This window comes from Gopherus evgoodei, chromosome 2, assembly GCF_007399415.2.
Source record: "Gopherus evgoodei ecotype Sinaloan lineage chromosome 2, rGopEvg1_v1.p, whole genome shotgun sequence".
Lineage (NCBI taxonomy): Eukaryota > Metazoa > Chordata > Testudines > Testudinidae > Gopherus > Gopherus evgoodei.
In genome coordinates this window covers 216,593,993-216,610,256 of record NC_044323.1, presented here as the reverse complement: position 1 = coordinate 216,610,256, position 16,264 = coordinate 216,593,993, and the positions used below count along the sequence as shown (strand labels likewise).

Here is a 16,264-nt window from a genome sequence, read left to right as displayed (position 1 = left end):
CATTCCAGAGGGCGCCAGAGCTGGTCTCCTATGGATTCTGCTGAGGAAAAAACTTCTGGCACCAGTGCATGTGGCGAGCACACACACCTAATATGACATGGACATGAGCAACATATCTCAAAGAACACCAGTTACAGAAAAAATTAACTGTCTTTTCTTACACCTAGTCATAAATTGTGATTAATTTGATCTACCTGATGTGAAAGCCCCTGGGAGGGATTAATATGAGAGCTGCTGGAGATTGGGCTAGACAGAAGATGAAGATGCTGATAAGTAAAGAAAGCCTCTGAGGATATGTCTACACAGTCCATGGCAGCAAATCTCTCAGTCTAGGTCAACAGACTCAGGCTTGCGGGGCTAATGCTAGAACTCTAAGAATAGCTGAGGAGACAGTGTGTTGATTGGACTCAGGCTCTGAAGCCTGCCCCCCTCCATAGGCATCAGAGCCTGAGCTCCAGCCCAAGCCACAACTTCAAAGTGCTGTCTATAGATCTATTCTTAGGGTATGTCTTCACTACCCGCCGTATCGGCGGGTTTCAATCGATTGCTCGGGGATCGATATGTCGCGTCTCATCTAGACGCGATATATTGATCCCCAAACGCGCTTATATCCATTCCATAACTCCACCAACCTGAACGGAGTTGCAGAATCGACAGGGGGAGCCATGGACATCAATCCCGCCCCGTGAGGACGGTGAGTAATTCGATCTTAGATACTTCGACTTCAGCTACTTTATTCACGTAGCTGAAGTTGCATATCTAAGATTGATTTTCCCCCGTAGTGTAGATCAGCCCTTAAAATGCTAGCGTGAGCCATTCATGCCTGAGGCTGTCAACCTTGGCTGTGTAGAGATACCCTGAAAGATTTGGCAGGCGTTGCCTACTGTCTTTACTGATAGTCTTCCAGCCTTGTTCATAATGTTCGTAAACTAGGGCCAAACAGTGATTTGGCTGCATGTTTAAAGAGGGAAAAAAGGAAATGTCTTAAATAGTCAGGACCCACACTGTATAGGGCTATATATATAGGGCTTTCTAGATTAATATCAACTCCATGAATTGCTAAAAGGAAGCCAATGCAATACATGCAGCACATGTGGTAGGTGCTAAACAGTGATTGCACTACTAAATAGATAGGCCAACATTTTCTGCACTAAATGAAACTCAGGAGCTGTCCTCAGGGGTAGTCCTAAGCAGTGTGTGCTAAAACAGTTAACCCCAGAGGGTGACAAGGGTCATGGAGACTTACGGCATATCTGAGAGAAAGGACACATCAAGCTGTAATGGCTGGGTAAAAAGCACTGAGTCACCGTTTCTACCTGATTTCAAAAGCATATTGAAATCTACCATTTCCCTTAATTCAAAAAGTAGAATTGGTTTTAGATAGAATGTTCTTGGTGTCGGGTTCTCCACTCTGGAATTCACTTCGGTTGTCTGGTTTCCAGAACTCCAGATCAAAGTGAAGAGCCCATCTCTTTTCTCATTCTGGTCGTAAAGTGTTACTGTCTATAGCAACAGGCTGGACAAGTAGTTGGAAATGCTGCTTGTGTGGCTTTGGGCCAATTTAGAATTATTTTGGTGGAGTGATTAGGCTCCTGCACATGGCTCACTGATAGATAGATAGATAGATAGATATAGTAGGTATTGATTTTAATGATGTTTTAATGGTATCAGAGAATAATATATGCTGATAATAGGCACAATATGTACCTTGGTGAATGTTCCATGCCATCCCTGATAATGACATTCTTGTGAGACCAGTTTCCACAGCTGGAAAACAAGGCAGGGGAGTATCATAGACTGAGCCCTGGGAACCAACAGGTCTAGGTGGCTGTGTAAAGACAAACTTGGCATTAGTAGTACCCACTGGCAATAGGGAGTAACCTGCATAGTTGTAGAGACCAGGAATATTTAGAAACTTACAAAAAAAGAGCCCTAACATATTTAAATTATTGTGCCTGACTTGTCTGTTATTGTATTGCTGTATGATTGTTGTTCAAAAAATGCCTTTTTTTAACATCATTATAAAAATTAAATGATCAGAGAGGCTCTCACAGTTGTATTAAATTGATTATTAACCATATTTTCTCAAGTGTCCTCATGAAATGCTGAGTACTCTGACATTTTCCACGTTTGTCTTTTGTGTGGGTGTGGGAAGTACACTTAGAATCTGTTTTCATACTTTCTAAAATTTAAGTCTAAATTCTGCTTTACCTCTACTTAAATTTTCTAATAGTGACATTTTGACTTATTTTACTTAATAGAGGGAAAGAATGAAAAGGATGAAAGGCTCTTTCCTCCTTTTGTATACCTTTCATCAGTTCTTACATTGTATTGACCACACATACTATTTAGTAGAGACTGCTTTATTATTCTGTTTTGTGTATTGAGCACTTTAAAGAGGAAGAGTTTAGCAGCTAATTAAAAAACAGGCAATAAATTTTAAATGTATTCAATTCCATTCCCAGAGCTCATCAATGCTCTTCCACCTTTTTTAACTACATATTTATGGCCATCAAAAGGTCTCAATCCCAAAGCTGAGGAACAGTAACAATTTTTGGGATGGAGAGTGCAAATGACCATTTGTTACAATTCTTCCAAACAAATTTTACTGCTATCAGCAGACCTGTCCACCAACCCATCTGCACGACCCCTTTTATTAGTCATCTTCTGAGGGTCAAAAACTAACATTTTCAGAAACAGCCTATGTCACATTTTCTCAGTTGCCTTTAATGAGACCCACTACATACAGAGAGCTTCGATTATAAATGATAATCTTTACTGGGCCAATTCTATGTGGGAAAGTAATGTTAAATGATATTATGGGATTTTTAACACTTCCAGTAAATACAGTTGGCATGGTTTAACTCCTTACATCTTCCTCTGAAAGTATCTTCAGGACCATAATTTTAAAAAACAATCTTTATATTGAATTCAGATGATAGCCAGACATGGCATAGTCCTAATCTGAAGATTCATGAGCCAGATCCTTATCCCCCCCTTCAGTGTGCAAAGCATCCAGAAAACCAATGGATCCAGCTCCATGAGGAGTTCATCTATACAGGGGAGACTCTGATGGCAGAGGACCACCACGTCAGCTTCTACACGCCTCACAACCCAAGTCCCAGAATAGGAGGCATGTCTCAGAAAATGTGGGAGTGAGTGGCCGGGTGACCCCTGGCTGCTGGAATGACCCGTGGGGCAGTGGCCAGCTGGCATAATGTAGAGCAGCCTTGAGGTTATGCTATTTATATACCAGGGACTGGACTGGCATCCAGCTGCTGGGTACTATTCAGATGCAGCCTAGGATGGGGATTTATATCTTAAATCTATAGATATTTAACTAATGAAAGTTTTTTTTCTCTTCTGTTGACATGGAATTCATAATGCTATGCGAGTGTCATCAATCAGCCAGAGTTCTGAATCTGCAGAATCGAGTACTTAACGATCAGATCCAAGAGTAATCTCCAGAAAGTGCTTAGAATTAAAGCCAAATCTGAGAAGCTTTGTACTTTTCATGACATTTTCCCCCTTTAGCTTTCCTGTTATGGAAGCCACATGAAATCAGCAAGCAGTCTTAAACTCAGTCTTTGAAGATATTATAAAACTGCAGCACTCTGCACTTGCATATGTCTCAGAATGAGAGTGTCTGGCATTTATTTGGTTTGAAAAATACAAGTCGGATTTGGCATTTGTGCTACATGCTGTAAATCAGCATTTACTAGGCAAATTGTTTAGTTGCTTAATAGTGCTACTCCAAATCTTTGTTTCTCAATGGGAAATTGATGAGCTGCACTGCAAAGCTGATGGGATGTAGACATTTGACATGATATTGCGAAGGTACACACGGAGTATAAAAGAAATGATGGTTTTATTCATTATTCATGAATGTAAATGGAAAATTTCCATTAGGATACCTACAGAATCATTCTCAATAAATGTTATGATTTGCAAGGTATGTCTTTTGCTGAATGTGTGCTTTTTATTTTATTTTCCTATAAAAAGTATTGAAAAATCTCTAGACCCATTTTCTTTGTTTCCTTCTTTTCAGGACTATGATTTAAGCCAGCTTCAGCAACCTGATACCATAGAACCAGATGCCATCAAACCTGTGGGGATCAGACGACTTGATGAAAGACCAATCCATGCAGAACCTCAGTACCCAGTCAGATCAGCTGCTCCTCATCCTGGGGATATCGGGGACTTCATTAACGAGGTAAAGGAGAAAAAATCGTTTCCTTGCAGGATCAGATAGGCTTTTCTATGTTGCTAATTGCACTCTGCATGAATAGCTGTTACATTTGGAACATAAGAACTTTTTAAAACTTGCTTATACAATTAAAATGACCTTGGTGGATAGAAATAAATATGGCCTTTTTAAGTGCAGACAAATTTAATTAACTCATTCAAATAGAAAGAGAAGATATGTCAATTAACTTTTGTACATTTGTATTAATTGAATTCACACTATGTTATCAGCCTTAACCACAATATCTACAAGAGGGATTATACCATGGGTTCCAAGTAATAAATAGACTAACAAAATTATAATTTAGCCTAAATTCATTTATTAATGCAGATTAATTTAATAATGGGAGAAGTTCATTTTGATTTTCCTCACACATTACCCTTTGAATCCAGATAATAGTGGAAATTCAATGCTTGAAAAAGACCAAAAGAGTTCCAGCAAACAAGATTAGTGAGTAGGGCAGCTAAATTAAATGTTATGTAAGTGCTTTAAGTACTTTCCTTGTCAAAGAGTTTTTAAGAGGCTCTGTGCCTTTTTGATTCTTGCAAAGTAATAAACAGATAATTGACAGTGAATGGAGATTTAGAATGTACTTTAAAAGATATTTTCAGTTATGAAAGAAGTATTTGCCCACAAACCTTTTTTTTAAAATTATTGTTATCATTGACCAAATGTTTGGGTATATTTAAGTCATTTGTTTTGTGCAACTTAAAATGCTAAACATTTCAGTGTGTTCTTTATGCTTATTACTTTGAGCAGAAAAAATATTAAAGAATAACTTGTCATTTATATTCTCTGATTTTCTCAAGTGTTTGTTACCTGAATAAACAGTTTAAGGTAACCGCTGATTGGAGCTAGGAAAAATTTGCAAAAATGCTCTTGTGAATATTTGATTTTTTTTTTAACAAAATCCCTGCTATGATGTTCATACCTCTTTTGTGTTTGCTAGAATATTTATTGGATGCAACAAGATTAATCCCAAGAATGAACACGGAGACCTCCCTTTCTAAGTGTCTATATTCAGTTTTGATGAGCATTCAAAATTTGCATTAGAAATCTGATTCTGAGAGTAGCATTCTTCGAATCAGGGGATAGAAACCAACTATGTGACAAGATAACCAGTCACATGGCTAACTTTTCAAATAATAAATATTTGAGAAAATCATGATTTGCTTGTGGACAGTATTGAATCAAATGGGGAGAAAGGTGAAATTCATCATGGGTCCCTTGTCTCCATCCCCTCTCTAAGGATGATCCTAACTTCCTTGCACAACCAAACAAGGGCCAGAGATGGTCTAGCTTCATTTTAATTATTTCTAACATGTTATTCATCCAGCTGTTCTTGTGACATAGTTTCTGCGTGCTGTACAATGATGTTATACTATCCAGTTGTGATTTATCGTGACTGTGGACATCCTGGGCCATGGAAAGGGGAAATTGAGGCAGGGAGCCTACCTTCAAGGCACCTTCTCCTCATGGCCTCAGGTTGGCTGTGCAAGTGGTTGCCCGCTTTGATTTACCTCTTCTGGTGTCTTCTGCCCAGGAGCGGATTGCCTGCCTGCATCCTCCTTCATAATGGCATATGGAGGCCCTTGGGTGCGTGCCCTTCTGCAGCAGCCCACAGCATGACTGGACTGCCTTCCCCATTTGCCTCTCACATGATGGAGTCCCCAGTAACTCCACAAAAGCTTTTCACATATAAATAGCACTTCTCCAAGGTTAATTTATTTCTGAAGTCCCGCAACCATAATCCAGAATTCCCCAGCACGGTGCAAACATCGAGTCTTTCAAGGCCCAACAGTCCATCAACACACTAAGTACAGCTCTGGCATCTCACCGCACTCCAGTGATCTCTCGCCTCTCTTAGACTTTCAGAAACACTTCTGGTGTCTCTCACCACTCTTCATGCCAACCCCACTGGTTTCCACCTTGTTTCCTTCCTGGATAGGGTTCCAGCACTTGCCCAGAAATGTCAGCGGGCTGACCCCTATGTTGTTCCCCAGATTCAACCCTCTCTGGACTCCTGGCTTCAGCTCTTTTGCTGAAAGAGCCAGCAGGCATCTCCCTCTGCTGTTCTCTCTGGCTCTGGCTCTCTGGTCTGGGGACATTTGTAGGTCACCTCCTGATTGCCTTCCTGCTTCCTGCTTTCACCAGCGCCACTCCTCCCGGTATTAGGGGCCTCCCCTCCCTGAAGCTCTGAGCTCTTGCTCCTCTCAGAACTCTGGATTCTCTCTTTCTCTTTATGGACTCAGCATTCTAAACTCTCCCTTGCCTTTGGGGTGTCTCTCACTTCTAATTTCTAGGGACATTACACCAAACTAGGGCACACCTGGATTGGAACAAGAGAGCTGGGCCCAATTCCATTTAAGGGGCCAACTACCCTGTTATAATTATACTTCAGTGTTATGCTTTTTTTTTTTTTTTTACTTTGCAATGTAGAGAGCTGTTCCAGCAAACCGTTACTCACATGAGTAAACGTCTACCAATGTAAGTGGTACCATTGACTGCTATGTACGTAAGGGTTGGTGGACTGATCCTTGAATATGTAACAAATTTCAGAAACACATCATTTTATTTTTAAGAAGTCTTTATAACAGTTACTTTTCTAATGCTAAAAGGGTTTTTTAAACCATTTAGACTCAAGTTTTCAGCACCTTCTGCAGTCCTTACCACAGTGCATCATTCTAGCACGTGGCATCAGCCATAAACAATGAGTTACACCTCTTGCTTGTGGAAGCTAGAGACAGTCCAGTGTTGTTGCTGGGGCTCTTCAGACTAAGCCATGCCCCTCATGAACATCTGCCTCAGGTTTTGCCAGTTGAACAAATTGTAAGTTTGGCTTATCCTGAACAATTGTATTATAATTTCAGTTTTAATTTGTTTTTCAGCAGTGGGAAGTCTTTCTGTTCTCAAAAAACGTAATATTTTGTTTAGCAAACCCCCAAATGCTCATAAGTCTTTCCTTAAGTACTCAAATGGAAGTTAACGAGCTTGGGAAGCAGGAAGATGTCTTTTCAGATGGTTCCCAGGGCCCCATGGCAAGATTTTGTCCAGTCAGGGTATTGCAACCTCACCCCCATTTGCACAGGGCAGCAGTCACTCGTGAGAAACTACAACAAAAGAGTTCCCTTCTCCTGCTGGCTATGCTTCTAAGGAGGGCGAGCTCTCTGCATCTGGTGATGATCTGGAGAACCATACACTCAGGTTTTTCACCGAGTGCTTTAATACTACAGCTGCAAGGCAGTCAACCAGGCAAAATGAAAGAAGAAGGTCCCAAAACTAAAGAGAAATATCTTCCCACCGATGTTTCACCTATTTTCCTCCTTGAAGGACATGGTAGGTTCCGAATGGGAAGTCCTAGTTAAAATTAAAATGTTAAATAGAATCATAAAAATCTCATACCTTTACATGAACTACCACAGGTCCCTAAAGTCAGAAGAGGAGTAGCCTCACACAGACTTATATACAAAAAATTACTGAGACTTTAAGACAAAAGACATCTTGTGGGAAGTTCTTTGAAGCCCTCATCACCAGCTACGTAGATAGTGTTAGCAATCACAGACATTGCAGGATCAGCAGCTATGGATCTAAGAATCAAAAGGATTCCTTGTCATTGTTCAGGAAAATATGTTTGTGGTAACCTGGTGACTTACTAGCCTCAGAGAATGATGCTTGCTTTGTGCGAATTTGACTGGGTTCAGATTTTGGACAGGTCCAACCAATGTTTATGTAAATTATTGGCCTTAATATGATTTGCTTGAAGAACAAGGTCTCTAATTCAGTGGCTACAAGGAAGCTGTGCCTACATCCATGGACAGCAGGCAGTCATCAGAGTGGATACTCTGCACATCCAAGTCACAGGTGAAAAGCTGTTGGGAGAAATGCTAGAGAAATTAGCAGCAAAGAATACAAAAGAACTTGAACTGTCTTTACCAGAATTGGCAATGCAGTCCCTTTGTCTACTTACCAGCATCTAAAAAAGGTCTTTGGAATGAAACTTTGTAATGTGCATTTGCATACAGGAGCTTCAAAGTTCTATACAAGCCTCTTCCTTTCATTCTACCGTATGTGCTGAGAATCTTATAAAAATGCAGGTAGTGCAAGGCTTAGATTCCTAGTCATATGAATGGCCATACTGGATCAGACCAATGGCCCATCTAGCCCAGTATCCTGTGTCCTGACAGTGGCCAATGCGAGGTGCTTCAGAGGAAAGGAACAGAATAGACAATCATCGAGTGATCCATCCCCTGTCATCCACTCCCAGCTTCTAGCAGTCAGAGGGTAGGGACATCCAGAGCATGAGGATGTATCCCTGCCCAATCTGGCTAGTAATCGTTAATGGCCCTATCCTCCATGAACTCATCTAGTTCTTTTTTTGAACCCTGTTACAGTTCAGGCCTTCACAACATCCTCTGGCAACAAGTTCCACGGGTTGACTGTGCATTGTGTGAAGAAATTCTTCCTTTTGTTTGTTTTAAACCTGCTGCCTATTAATTTCATTGGGTGACCCCTGGTTCTTGTTTTATGAGAAGGAGTAAATAACACTTCCTTATTAATTTTCTCCACACCAGTCATGATTTGATAGACCTTTATCATATCACCCTTAGCCATCTCTTTTCCAAGCTGAACAGTCCTAGTCTTTTTAATCACTCCTCATATGGAAGATTTCCAACCCACTTAATCATTTTTGATGCCCTTCTGTATATGTTTTCCGTTTCTAATGTATCTTTTTTGAGATGGTCCAAATTACTCAAGTAATACACAAGGAAATCTACCCATCTTGATGAGGAATATATAACTGAGTATGCTGTACCATCCTAATGACTTGTCAGTTGAAAACAACTATTAAAATATGCAATACTTTTAAAACATTCAAGCATTTTGAAAATATTAAAACAGTTATTTTTAATCGATAACCACTTTCCAAAAAGAAAAGAATTCCAGTTGTGACTTTCAGTTATATGTTTTGTGGGCATAAACAAAAATTACCACAAGGACTTGCTTGCTTTGTCTGTTTCAGTGGATAGATGAGTCTCTAATTTTAAGGAAAAAACTCCTTTTCTTCCAGTCCAGTGTACAAACAAGTTGGGAAGATAAGTCATGTGTTATTAGCAATCCTCTGTAGACATTCTGCATTCTATTTTGAGTTTAAAAAGTGGAACATTATTAACACTTAGAATACTTGAGGATTTACATACCAGTGTAAATTAAGCATACGGTGCAATAGCTTTATTCAGGCTAACAGTACATTTTCAAGAGTCAACTGTCCCTGAACAGAAATCTTAGAATCATAGAATATTAGAGTTGGAAGAGACCTCAAGAGGTCATCTAGTCCAACCCCCTGCTCAAAGCAGGATCAACACCAACTAAATCATCTTGAAGATCTATTTCTAATCAACACAGGACATAGCCTGAGGTAAATTAAATGTAAATCACAAACCAAAGGCCCCATCCCATGAGAAGCAGAGGACCCTTCACTCACTTTGAAGTAAAATTGTTGTTGATAGTGTTAAGTTCTTTGCAAGATGGAGCCCTTCAATGTGCTCTCTCTTCAAAAGCCAACTCTTAGATTGTTACAATTGTTCATATAACCCTTAGGCTTCCCTTCCTTATTCCCAATCCCGCTCCAAGCACCACCAAACACATCTCTCAGATCTGATAAAGAACTAGGAATTTATGAAAATGTAAGCACAAGAACATTGATTTTCTAATGTTCCCCATTTCTGTTCAGGATTCTGTAGTTTACCTTTTCCTATCATTTGGTAACAATAGCTAAAATGAGAGCATTGTGTGTGCTTAGCTTATGTAAACATAAGGTTGCTGAACCTCTTTGGTCAACTCTGGGTGCAAATTCCCCTTTCTCCTTCCTGCCTCCTCTGAGTAACAGGAGCCGGGGCCTGGGCAGAAAGAGGGGAAAGTTGAAGCCAGGCAGCTTAGCCATCTGGCAAACCTTCTGTGGTTCTTAAGATTGGAAAGGCCAGTCCAAATGACCTTACCGGCTCCTTTAGACAGGGACTCCTCCTGGTACTGAACAGATCTGAAGAAGGCATGGAGAGCTCGCTAGTCATAGAAATAGCACCAGACAACAGAAGTAGATGGAAGATTGGGTTAGTGTGGTGATTGTATTCAGCAACAGGAAGGGGAAATTGTCTCATTTTAAATTTCCCCTGTAAAATTTAGTGAATATTTTGCCAAGGATATATTGTGGAAAATTCACTTGTCCTCCCAAGAGTGATTGTGTTTAAATTTGGAGCATCAGAAGATGAAATAGAGAGATTTTTAACCTTGCTTTAAGTGCAAATGTCAACTTAAGTTTAACCATGTTGATATCACCGTAACGCTGCCTCTTGGTACCTTTTCTCAAGAACACAGTTTGCACATTAAGTACAGCCTCTGGAACAGTGAACTTTTCATTGTCATTCTATCCTGTAAACTCAATGGCACAGCAACAGTTTTATTTCGTCCACTGCCAGCAATGGATGCTGAACCAGGAAAATCCAAGTACCAACTTGAAAATAATAAGAGATTGTTCAGTATGTAAGCTTGGCTTCATGCTGTAGATGTCTGGTGCTTGGCAGAACTTCTACTGTTGCATGGGAAAACTATTTTTATTTACAGATACCGATTAAGCTAGTATCCCAGAGTCAGACTCACAAGCTGGCCATCCTGAGAGTGGATCAACTGTGAAAACTCTCTAGGAATAGCTCGAGAATTTCTGCTCCAGGCCAGCATTGTGAGTGGCTTTTACAAGATAGCTCTGATACTTTCCATATAACCTCTTCGGCTGAAGCAGGACTTCTCTTCCTTCCCCATTACCTACATCCAAAAGGATGGGAGTCTGTAGCCCCGAGCAAGCTTAAAGGACTGACTGAAAAGAAGAACATTCAACAATGTAGACCCAGCTATATATAGCTCAGTAAGTAAAATTGTGTTTCTGTTTCAAGAGCAGAAATGAACAAAAAAGACTAGAGCTTTGAAGTTGGACCAGATAAGACATTTCACTCCAGCTACAGACATTTAGGTTGATGGACTCATTTGTCCTTATTATAGCTATCAGGATAGAAAACTCAGAAAAGAAATATAACAAAGGGTCCCAATTATCCTGGTTAGGTAATTCGAAAAGATGACTGGAGTGCTGGCTACTGATTACCAGTTCAGTGATGTTGTACAACCCAAAGCATTTATTTAAAATCTAGAAGTGTTCTTGGCTGAGGTTATTAGTATCATAAATATACAAAACTAAATATGCAGAGCCAGGTTCTCTGCTGCCTTGTGTAGTCATGTACACCCATGCAAAGGGGGCATAACGTGCTATTAAATCATATTGCTAACACTGTACACTCATTTTACATATTTATGAATGGTTACACAAGGCAGTAGAGAATCAGGTGCATAGTTTTACTGGTGTGTCTTTTCTTATCCAGATGTGACATGTGGCCTGATTAACTGATTTAGTGATGTTTTCTAGAAAAATCAATATCCATGCAATAGACTGTTACATCACATGATTAGACCTACAACATGCCATGTCAAACCATATTGAATGAAGTTTACCGAAAAGGGATAATCTCCAAGGAAATACTCAATCTTGCAGATAATCTATTTTGTCAGAAAGCTGTTCTAGGAGAAATTTTTATGTGCTAATTTAAGAGTGAAAGGCTTGACAGGGCCCTCACTCTTAAATTCTTCACTAAGCCTTCTAGCATTTTGGCTGACAATTAATCTGTGGACAGTGGCTGCCAAAGTACATACTTCAGCTGAAAACCTTGAAAAAATTCTGCACGTCCAGTGAAAGAAACTGCAGGGTTGAAAACCCCTGAAGATAGTGACTCTATTTATATTGTCTTCCACGCGTCAACCCTCTTTGTTGAGCCTTTGTGGCCATTCCTTTCATTATCGCTGAGATTCTAGCAAAGGGCGCTAATTTAACCTTCTAAAATCTGTAAGGCCAGGCAGAGCTTTTAGGCATAAACCTGGGTAAGAAGCTGGTTCAGGGAGCCCCAGGAGAGAATTGTTTCAGAGAGAGAGCGGAGAAGAAAGAGAGATTTCCTTCCCTACTCTGCCCTTGCTTCAAGGGAGGAGTGCTTTGGCTGTAGTCCTTTTCAACAATGGCTCTGTTAATCTCCCACCCACTAGCTGCTGAGGAGAAGTGTCAGGTGTGTAACCATGGTCTCCGATTGTATTGCCATGACCCTCTAAATCCCAAGTTTCTTTGCAGCCACTCAACACTATCACTTCCCGCTGCGGCCCCTGGGCAATGGCAGAGGGACAGAGCTTCTCTGGTCTTGGGGCCACAGTGGGGAAGGAGAGGTAGAATTGGGCGGGACTGTGGGCAGAATGGACAGGGCTGCAGGGGAAAGGGATGGAATGGGGGGGGGCAATAGGTGGGGCCACAGGCAGAAGGGGAGGCGTGGGGCCACAGTTCTGGCATGGGGCCCACCACTTTTTCTGACCTAGGGTAGAAGACCTTCATCCACTTCTGCTTGCAGCTCATTTGAAGATGTATCCTGTGGGCTGAGAAGCTCTGCTGTAAAAGTCATGGAGCATTCTGGCTCTCTCCTTGGTTGGCAGATATGGATGGCCATGACATCTGTCCTTTAACGCATCAAATTGTTTCACCAAAATACAGTCTCTCATTTAAAGCTGAATTCTAGGGCGTGCTCCAAACCCTTCAGGCCTTCCCCTAAAAAATGAAATTCAAGTCACTTACTTCCTCAGGACAGGCTAAAGAAGTGATCTTCTAAATTATCTTCAGGATGTTGATAACTGAAATCCTTCATCTACAGAAGACAACATAAGTCATGCTCAGCTTTGTATTTATTTCAAAATGTCCCCAGAAAATGAAATATTTTCGTCTCTCCAAAATGAGATTGGCAATAGCTGTCTGTTATCCCTGCCTTGAAATAAGCCCCACCAATAAAGCAAACCCAGGCTGTTGTATTTGCCAGATCTGTCTTATTCCTACTTCTTCACCAAACCTTGGAGGGCCATTGATCATTATGGTGACACCCAGGGTGCTGGGTTTCTTTGGTTTATGTTCCTCAACCTTAGAAGCAGAATTTTAAAATTATGGATTATCTTTTGGCTGTTTGATAGATTGAAGACTTTGAAACAAAGGTTACAATCACAAGAAAGCAATAATTGAATAAAACATTAACACATGTCTAGATTTTTTATCGTACATATAGCATTGATCTCTTGTGAAATGTATTATTTGCACTTGTGACGTGATGCACGAGAGCTCTTGTGTGATCACTGTAAAACCCATAAAGCCTAGGCCATTATGTATTAATGCTCTCTTCCTCGTGGTGGGGCTTAGAGGTAAGTGACCTGAGTGCTGAAAACTAGGGAGCAGAAGTGAAGTTAAATATCTCCCAATTACTTATTTATGGAGATACTAGTGTCTTGTGGCATATGCAGATTAACCAAAGGCCTACTGTCTTACATGTGACCATGTGAGACCACTGTTGTAACTTATCTATACAAACACACTTGTCTGTCCTATAACCTTTCCTTTCTTTACCCATCCACACCCCTGACTCCAATGGTTTGTGGTTTTGTTCATGTTATCATAAACTGTCCATATCTTAGTTCTTCTTCAAGTGATGGTCCCGATTGTATATCTTACATTATGAGCTCTCTGGCTCAGGGAATGTCTGTACTGGTTTGTACAACACCTAATCCCTGTTTGGTTGCTACTGCAATAGAAAGAACAGTAATAATAATGTTTTCTGAAGAAGTGTAACCATATGTTCAATTAAATTCAAAATCAGCTAATGCTGGGAACTTGACCATAAGAACAGAAGACTCATTACTTATATTTTTGAAGTTTCAAAACTATGAATGCTGTTTCATTAGTTGAAATCTGAGGAAATGGATAAGAGCAAGAATCTGTTTTCTTCAGCCTGCAGTGGATGTGATAGAATTGAGAAATTCTTGTTACATTTTTGCTCCCTGTATCACATATAGAATTTTGTCTTTCTTCTTTTCTCCTTATTTCAGGGACTTAAAGCAGCTGACAATGACCCTACAGCCCCACCATATGACTCCCTCCTAGTCTTTGACTATGAAGGTAGTGGCTCCACTGCTGGATCTTTGAGCTCTCTTAACTCTTCAAGTAGTGGTGGTGAGCAAGACTATGACTACCTAAATGACTGGGGCCCACGTTTCAAGAAACTTGCTGATATGTATGGTGGAGGTGATGACTGAACTTCAAAGTGAACTTTGTTTTTGGACAAGTACAAACATTTCAACTGATATTCCCAAAAAGCATACAGAAGCTAGGCTTTAACTTTGTAGTCTACTAGCACAAGTGCTTGCTGAAGGCTTTGGCATAGGCTGCAAACCAATTTGGGCTCAGTGGGAATATCAGTAATCCAATGCTGTTTGGAAAAAAATATTGAGCTCAGTTACACTTGAATTTTACAGTACAGAAGCACTGGGATTTTATGTGCCTTTTTGTACCTTTTACAGATCGGAATTAGTTTTATGTTTAAGGCTTTAATGGTACTGATTTCTGAAATGATGCATTAAAGAGACAAAATATGTTGGGGTGGGGAGGAGTAAATTAAATCACAGTATGCTTCAACATGCTTTTGTTACATTGCATTGCTTTTATTAAAATAAGGACATTTTAAAAACAAACAAAAAAAAACCCTCATGGAGCCATTTTATTATCGGGGGGAGATGACCATGAGATTGAAAAATGTACATTACTTCTAGTTTTAGATGTTAGGGTTTTTTTCACTAAAATTCTAAAACTTATGCAGCTGGTTGCAAATAAAGGGAGTTTTCATATCACCAGTTTGTAGCAGAATTGATTTTTTTTCCTTATGGTAGAATGTTAGGCACATTTTGGTCTTAATCCATGTACACTTTTTTTAAAATTTCTGGTACTGTTTTTTTTCCCACTTCACTGTAAAAATGGTATGTGTACATAATGTTTTATTGGCATAGTCTATTGGGAAGTGCAGAAACTTCAGAACATGTGTATGTATTATTTGGACTATGGATTCAGGTTTTTGCATGTTTATATCTTTCGTTATGGATAAAGTATTTACAAAACAGGTTGCAAACAAGTGACATTGATTCAATTGTTGAACTGTAGTTAGAGTACTCAATTTTATTTTTTATTTCTTATGTTAATTTTTTTTGTTTGGGGCGGGAGAAAAGTTCTTAGCACAAACGTTTTACATAATTTGTACCAAAAAGAAGATGGGGTGGCCTGATACTGGTGGTACTAGTAAATACACAGTATGTTGGAAAAAGGAGCTTTTGAACTGAAAAGACTTCTGACAACAGCGTTGCCTCTGTATTGTGTACCAGAATATAAATGATACACCTCTGACCCCAACGTTCTGAATAAAATGCTAATTTTGGATCTAGTGGCTGGTTTGGACTTCTTTTGCACTTGAGCAGCTCTGGTTGCAGCAAAAAAAAAAATACAAGATACTAAAGCTTCATTGAATAATAGTGAAAAAGTGTGTGTAGTTTTTCATCATTCAGTACATGTGATCTGTGAATAAATTATATGTAAGCTAGGAGAAGGTCGGAATTTTGTTATAAGTTTGGAAGCAGAGTGTCGAAATGAAATAGGAATAGGCTGTAGTGTTACTATTAAGGCAAAACCTTGAGAACTCATTTGAAATAAATGGATGGCTCCTTAGTTTTACCATACGTTTTCCAAAGAATCAAATTGGCATGCTCTTTGAATACTTTCTGGTTTAATAATGGGATGATTATGATACTGGTTATATAATAATAGGTTGGAAAGGCTTTGCAGTTCCTGGCAAATCACCCAATGCCTAACACTGCTTATGTTGAAGTCCACGTCCGTACTCCCCATACGAGTAAGATCAAGCCCTTCAAATTGTTCCTTAAAATCATACGTTTTTTTCAGTAGAATAATGATATTTGTAAAAAGTACTATTTGTAGGTAGTAATTACTAGGTAAACTTCGAACTTAACGACTGATTTACAAATCAAATGAATGTAGTAGGCACAGAAATTAATTTATTC

The 16,264-nt window shown here is 39.7% G+C and overlaps 1 protein-coding gene across 1 annotated transcript in view; it reads left to right on the top strand.

The window, feature by feature from the left end:
- The window catches only part of CDH2 (cadherin 2), a 189,870-nt gene extending 174,262 nt beyond the window's left edge, over positions 1 to 15,608 (top strand). The window contains exons 15-16 of the mRNA XM_030552967.1: positions 4,049 to 4,213; positions 14,249 to 15,608. Coding sequence (XP_030408827.1) covers positions 4,049 to 4,213; positions 14,249 to 14,455 — 372 coding nt within the window. The 3' untranslated portion in view covers positions 14,456 to 15,608. The remainder of the gene's footprint in view (positions 1 to 4,048; positions 4,214 to 14,248) is intronic.
- Positions 15,609 to 16,264: the final 656 nt, after the last annotated feature.